This window comes from Culex quinquefasciatus, chromosome 1, assembly GCF_015732765.1.
Source record: "Culex quinquefasciatus strain JHB chromosome 1, VPISU_Cqui_1.0_pri_paternal, whole genome shotgun sequence".
Lineage (NCBI taxonomy): Eukaryota > Metazoa > Arthropoda > Insecta > Diptera > Culicidae > Culex > Culex quinquefasciatus.
The window spans coordinates 44753758-44761424 of record NC_051861.1 but is presented as its reverse complement, the minus strand read 5'-3'; the positions used below and the strand labels follow the sequence as shown (position 1 = coordinate 44761424).

The following is a 7667-nucleotide window of genomic DNA, read 5'->3' as shown; positions in this document are numbered from 1 at the left end:
GTTTGACACCCCTTTTACACCGAGTTCACACACAATACCAAACGTTTGTTTTGATAGTGTGCGTGAGCGCCGTGTAAAAAGTGACAGTTCGTCACTTTTTAGTTTGATTTTGACCAACCAACGGAATACAAACTGAAAAAGTGTGAAATACGTTTGAGAATATTAAATATAATTAAGTTATTATTTTGGAAAAGCACGCTATAGTCAAAACTTGATTATTGGAAGCCACGATTATCCGAAGGTTTGTATGACTTCAGATAATTGAATCACGATCACTTAAAAATAGTTTTCTTGATTTTTTTTTATTTCTTGCTTCTAACATCAAATTAAAGTTTTGCGAGTGTTGGGCTTGTACTCAAGCTTGAAAATAAATAAGAAGACAAAGAAAAAACCTTTTTTCGTGTTACCCTTATCGAAATTTTTCCATGGATAAGATTTATTTTACAACTAACAATAAATTCTGCTAAGGTATCTGAATCAAAACAACCATAAAATCTCAACTTTGTCATCCTAAACGCCTCTGCCAAATCCCGCCGATAAGGGGGAAGGGGGGGGGGGACTTCAGTCCAGCATGGTCACGGCGAGCCCCCGTTGGTGGCGTGCCCGTCGCCGGTTCTCCCACCACCGTCCACCCCCGAACCGGGCCAGAACGACCAACACAAACTGTTTGAGCACGAAGTAAACATTTTCCGAAATGCTTATCAGCGAGAGGCCAGCCATGATGCCGCACATGCCGCCGAAATTGCTGAATATCTCGAACCAATACGAGGCCACATCCTGCTTGTACATCCACGTTTCCGGCTGACCGAAGAAGATCCGCACGACGGCGACCTCCGAAACGTCCTCGATGCCCCGGCTGAAACCAGAGAGTTCCGAGATTAGGATAACTTTATCTTGTGGTTTTGGGTGGGTTGACCGCTTTTTCCCTTACGTGAAGCTGAATCCGGTGCGGCGAGTTGGGATGAGCGGCAGTTCCGAGGTCGAAATGTGGTACTTGGTGTTGGTGCACGAAGGTAAACACTCCGGACAGTACAGCGATTCTTCCATTTCTTTCTCCAGGCCCGGGATGTCGACGATGTTGGTGATTACCGTGGACCATTTGACTGGGGGGACAAATAAATAAAAGTTTTAATACTCAAACGATGATTGAAAATTTTGAAAACCTTTTATTGCTACAGTCTGAAACAAAACTCCAAAGAACATTCATTTAATTAGATAACGAAACCAACAATGAACTATGAAACAATCGGTGAAAATTGTAAAAATATAAGCTCAAAACAGTGTTTCATAGGACAAACTGTTTTGAATGAAATCATACAATCAATCAAAATATGTAGTACTTCTCGCTTAGCACAATCTGATGATTAGATAATATAAACCTTTCTTTTGCAGGAAAAGCCAAATATTCAACATCCAGAATGTGCTTCTCCGAAATTGCAAACCTCGTCTGGAAACTAGGCCAGAAGTACAACATGGGTTCTGCTCTGTAAATTCCAGGATGTCGTACATGCGGTGCAGACATGAACTAAATTCCTATACTTTCAGGAGCTCTAAACATCAACACCCACCCAACCTTTGTACTTACTTTTGTACTTGTTCAAACAGACGATGTGCTGCAGATTGCAGACCGTTAGGGACCGGTCACCGGCGACACCGGCCGCCGTCGGCATGTAAAACGGAACACACTCGCACAGCGCGACCACGCTCCGGATGCGGCAGGCGGCCACGCAGTTGCTCCGGCCGTACCGACCGCCGTATTTGAGCAGCTCGTTGCGGAACACACACTGGCGCTGGATGGAGACACGGATTCGGACGGGGACGAAAGTCCAGAGTCCGGGAGGGTGAGATATTGTACCGGGCGTGTGTTTCCGGACAGCGGGCAGCAACAGCAGGTACCGTTAGGAGGGGTAGATTTAAAAGAAATAAAGTTTAGTAAAACAACGAGACATATTAAGTATCAATTATTAAGTTTGCATTCCTCATGTAAAAAATGATACACAATTAGTGTATTTTGCGGGCATTTCAGGGCTGGATCTCCTAGGTGTAGGGGAGAGTGGGGAGACTTGATCCCCGGCGAGACTTGATCCCAAGCCTGTATCTCGTCAGCATGTGGGTAAAACAATTAGCTTTGTTCTAGAAAGTTGTGCGAGATTGACTAAAACTCATTGTAGAAAACAAAGAAAATTTTTTAAAAATGTTTAGATTGAGTTACACACATTTTTCTAAGAAGTGCTGCAAAAAACTCCCAAGAGATCTTTTTTCTTTGCTTTGATAAGTATAGAAAACACTGAAAAATTATTCCAAAAAATATTTTTTATACATGAATTGTTTGATAAATATATCAACTCCAAAACCCTTACGCATTTGAAGTTAAATTTATCGTCATACTATTTTTACAATCAATTGTTTAAAAAAGTGCGTTTAAGGAGACTTGATCCTTGCATTTTTACAGTCACTGGAATCAGCCTCAAGATTAAATAATTGGGCTGGGTTTTCGTACATAGTTTCTTTTAGTATAGTTGTACATAACTTACTGCAGTTTGAACCTTTTTTCAAAAGTTTTGTAAACAAAAATTTCCAGCTTTTGTAAACATGCTCAATTTTGGTCTAAAAAAGGAAATTTTATGTTTTTAAATATTTTGCATGCTAAACTTGTTATATTTTGAACACAAACGTACAGGTTTAATGTGAAATTGCTGTAACTTATAGAAAATTAAATGTTTGGATGAATAAGAAACATTTTGCTTAAGATTTCTTCATAATGTTGAAAGGGGGATCAAGTTACCCCTAACATTTTTGAAATACCGGTTTAAAATATTTTTCTAAAACGCTTGGCATGATTCAAAGAGTTCAGCTGATGAAATACCCGTATTAGCCAAACATAGATGAATGTTTAAGCTTTCAATTCATGCAAAAAGATCATAGTTTTGTGAGAAATTGACAGAGTTATGTGCGATACAAAAAAAGGGGATCAAGTCTCCCCACTCTCCCCTACTGAGGCTGAATTTCAAATAGGTATGAGCTTGATTGGTTGCGCCAGTGAAACTGATAATATTTTGCTGAAATCAAACATACAAGGCACTTTATCAAAAAATCAGAGAAGTACTTTCGATTGCAAATCCCATTGTATTTTGATTTGATTTGAAGTTTTAACCAACAGGACCACAAATCCAATTTTCCATAAAAAAAAATTAGATAAATTTTATGTGATTTTTTTTTCCAAAAATCACTTTTTCAGAATTTCATAACTCGGAGACACATTTTTTACCAAACTTCTCTATGGCATGTTTGAGCACAAACTTAAACTTTTTTTAAATCTGTTTTCAGGAAATTAAAATATACATTTTTAAACTATTAAAAAAAATAAATTTGAAGACATTTGGTTGGATCATTGCCGAGTTAGCATTTTCAAAAAACGGGTGCCACATTATTTAAACACTGCCTTGACCAAATCAGCTGGTGAAGACTCACTAAACCAGTCCTGTGTGCATGACGAAGGCCGATTTTCAATAAGTTTATTAAAAAAAAAGATAAAAATATGTTTAATTTTTTTTCTTATAAAAAAACGAAAGTTTTTGATTTTTGTATTTTACAATTGCAAAATTTATAGATCGAGCTTCGTCATGCAAACGGAATATGTTTTACGAGTCTTCACACCAAATTTCAGCTAATTTGGTCTATCCCATCTCGAGATATCGTGGCACCCGTAAATCTACTCGGTGTTCAGGTAAAACCGCTCGCAAAGCTTGACAGTTCGCTTTGCTCATGACAAAATTTTCAGCTTAAATCGTCTGTAACTTACTTTATTCATAATATATCTTCATGAAACTATCAAGAATGATTGAAAATCATGTTTTTAGTTGATTTAATATATTATCTGTAATATGAAATTTTGTGATTTTCTACCTGAATGTAACCCCTTTAAACATATACAAAAAATCGCAAAGATAAAAAGATGAACCAAATTGAACAGAAAATTCCTTCAAAAGTTACAGATTTTCGATAGTTCACTTACCATTTTTGTATGGACAGATGCCCAAATTGTATGGGCGAACCAATGACCCTAAAATAGCTTATTTGATCATAGGAAAGGCCCCCATAAAGTTTGAGCTCAATAAAAATACAAAAAATAAAAAAAATCGAAATCGGCCGATATTGTATGGAATTATTAATAAGATTTTTTTAATTTTGCATGCATTTTGATATCAGAATAAAAAAAAAATTACTAGAATTTTTTGAATCAAGTCAAATATAATGTTGATTTTTTTTCCGCAGCTATTTGTGTTTTTTGGTACTTGGCCCAAATAAAAGTTAAAAAATACAAATTAAATAAAAATATTTTGAAAATAGGCAGCATTTTTATTGAATTAATTTAGTTGTACTGCAATTCCCCACGAAACAGCACGAGATTGAAATTTGGCCCTTTGATTTTGATACCCTTTCCAATCAAACAACTTTCTTCGTCATATGTAGAGTTTGATGCTCGATTAAAGCTCCATAAATACTTACTAATCTGTAAAAACGTAAAACGAACGATGTAAAACGGTACAATTTATCAAAAATTCACTAAAGTACTTTTTGATTGCAAATTCAATTTTACATCGAAAAATGAAGTTGAAATTTTTTGCGACCAATATTTCGATTTATTTTGATTTCGATATTTTAAACAATCATAACTCGTTCAACGATTTTTTGCAAAGTTAGTTTTTGATGTCTTTTAAAACATAGTGTTTTTTTGCAAATCAAGTTTTAGCGACAAAAAGTTAAATAAAAAATTAACAAAAAAAAATTTACCGTGTATAATTTTTATTAAGTGTAGTCCTTATTTATACCTACAACTTTACCCAAGACACCAAATCGATCAAAAACATTCCTTCAAAAGATACAGTTTTTTTGAATTCTCATACATCATTTTTGTATGGACAGCTGCCAAATTTATATGGGTAATTCTCTACCAACTCACACGAAATCGGGAAAAGTTGCCCCGACCCCTCTTAGATTTGCGTGAAACTTTGTCCTAAGGGGTAACTTTTGTCCCTGATCACGAACCCAAGGTCCGTTTTATGATATCTTGTGACGGAGGGGCGGTACGACCCCTTCAATTTTTGAACATGCGAAAAAAGAGGTGTTTTTCAATAATTTGCAGCCTGAAACGGTGATGAGATAGAAATTTGATGTCAAAGGGACTTTTATGTAAAATTAGACGCCCGATTTGATGGCGTACTCAGAATTCCAAAAAAATCGTATTTTTCATTGAAAAGAACACTAAAAAAGTTTTAAAAATTCTCCCATTTTCCGTTACTTGACTGTAAAAATTTTTGGAACATGTCATTTTATGGGAAATTTAATGTTCTTTTCGAATCTACATTGACCTAGAAGGGTCTTTATTTAATTTAGAACAAAAATTTTCAATTTAAAATTTCGTGTTTTTTCTAACTTTGCAGGGTAATTTTTTAGAGTGCAATAATGTTCTATAAAGTTGTAGAGCAGACAATTACAAAAATTTTGATATATAGACAAAAGGAGTTTGCTTACAATATCACGAGTTATCGCGATTTTACGAAAAAAAAGTTTTGAAAAAGTTGGTCGTCATCGATCATGGTCGTTTATGGTCACCCGCGACAGACACGGACGACGAAACAAAGAGAAACGCAAAAAGTAACTTTTTCAAAACTTTTTTTCGTAAAATCGCGATAACTCGTGATGTTTATAAGCAAACCCCTTATGTCTATATATCAATTTTTTTGTAATTGTCTGCTCTACAACTTTGTTCAACATTGTTACACTCTAAAAAATAACCCTGCAAAGTTAGAAAAAACTCGAAATTTTAAAATGAAAATTTTTGCTCTAAATGAAAAAATGACCCTTCTGGGTCAATGTAGATTCGAAAAGAACATTAAATTTCCCATAAAATGACAGGTTCCAACATTTTTTACAGTCGAGTAACGGAAAATGTGAATTTTAAAACTTTTTAGTGTTTTTATTCGATGAAAATACGTTTTTTCGGAATTCTAAGTACGTCATCAAATCGGGCGTCTAATTTTACATGAAAGTCCCTTTGACACCAAATTTCTATCTCATCACCGTTTCAGAAGCAAATTATTGAAAAACACCTCTTTCGCATGTTCAAAATGAAAGGGTCGTACCGCCCCTCCGTCATGAGACATCAAAAAAACGGACCTCGGATTCGTGATCAGGGACAAAAGTTACCCAAAGGGACAAAGTTTCACGCAAATCGAAGAGGGGTCGGGGCAACTGCTGTGTGAGTTGGCGGAGAATTACCCATATGGAAAATTATAAGCATAAGCATAAGCATAGGTGCCCACCCGCAGTTGCTACTCCGTTATTGACCAGGACCTCCAGAAGTTACATCCACGAACCGTGGAAGATAAGTGGGAGCTATCTTTCCTCGCTTCGCAACTTCTCAAAGGCCCCTATCATGCTGATCAATACCGGCGCCGGCCACGACCAGTGGTAGGGTCACGGGGAAGTGGATGGGAATGTTAGTCCGATACTTGAGTGATAGAGACCGCCCAATCGACTGTTTCTCCGACAAAGTATCACATGAGTTTTGAGGGGTTAGTAGATGGGTATGAGGTCAGGATTCACAAGTGGCAGTGATGTGACCATGAGCATTTTGTTTATCGGTTGAAAATTTTAAATCTTAGGCAGCCGGCTGCGGAAAGATAGATAATTGATCATTTAAAATTTTTTTTTAATCGAACGCGTGCCAGCCGAGCAGTAGTGCTATGGGCTGGACTTATCAGTATATTTTTACAATTTAGATAACGCGAGCAAATTTCAAAAATAGTAAATAAATGACGCTTTACTCTTCATAAAATCGATCGATGCCAGTTGGAATAAATTTTTACGATCATTTACGATGAAAATTATCGCGAAAAGAACAGGACTGCGCGTCCCTGAAGCTCTGCACTTATGATGTCCAATAAGTTATAATAACCAATCACCCCATGCACACAAACAGCGACATAAAAGAAATGAAAATGAGCATGCAAAAACAAGACAGCGCGTCCGCGTGGTCAGCGCACTAATCAATTACCCATATGGAAAATTATATAAACAAACTAATGATGCAAAATGGCTTCTTTGGGCATACCGAAGGCATCAAAAAAGTTTCAGCCGGATTAAAAAATACAAAAGTTAAAATTGAAGAAAAAATACCGATTTCGTAGAGAATTGCTCTTGTGTTAAATTTTTTTCTGAAATTTTTTCAACTCATATGGTCACAACACAATCTTGTAATAGAATTGGCATGTGCTTCTTTGGCGCCAAAATAAGTGACAGTTTGATGGCTACGCTATTAGTAGGTATATTTAAATAAAATCGCACTTTTTTGCATACACCGACGGTACACCAAAATCTCTATCATTTTTGGTGCGGACTGTTTTGCATGTAATTATCGCTGTTTTAGTCGCCTTTGGTGACCCACTACACAAGCCACGTGATACGCAATACCCAAACGAGAGCCGCGTCGTATCGTAGCGTGAAACCGAGTGCAGGATAGGGGAAAAGCATGTATTCCTAGGTCTAATGTTCATTGACAAAAGAGGCAAAATTCTTAACATGTCAAAAATACGCGCATTTCCCCTAGTGCTTAGTAGAGTGGCTGTAATTCGGCAGTTACGGCACAGCACTAATGCTTATTT

General features: G+C 36.6%; 1 protein-coding gene across 1 annotated transcript in view; it reads right to left on the bottom strand.

The window, feature by feature from the left end:
• Positions 1 to 440: 440 nt before the first annotated feature.
• LOC6033673 (pickpocket protein 28) overlaps positions 441 to 7667 on the bottom strand; it is a 64521-nt gene continuing 57294 nt past the window's right edge. Inside the window, 3 exon segments of the mRNA XM_038262609.1 lie at positions 441 to 856; positions 932 to 1103; positions 1586 to 1790. Coding sequence (XP_038118537.1) covers positions 562 to 856; positions 932 to 1103; positions 1586 to 1790 — 672 coding nt within the window. The 3' untranslated portion in view covers positions 441 to 561.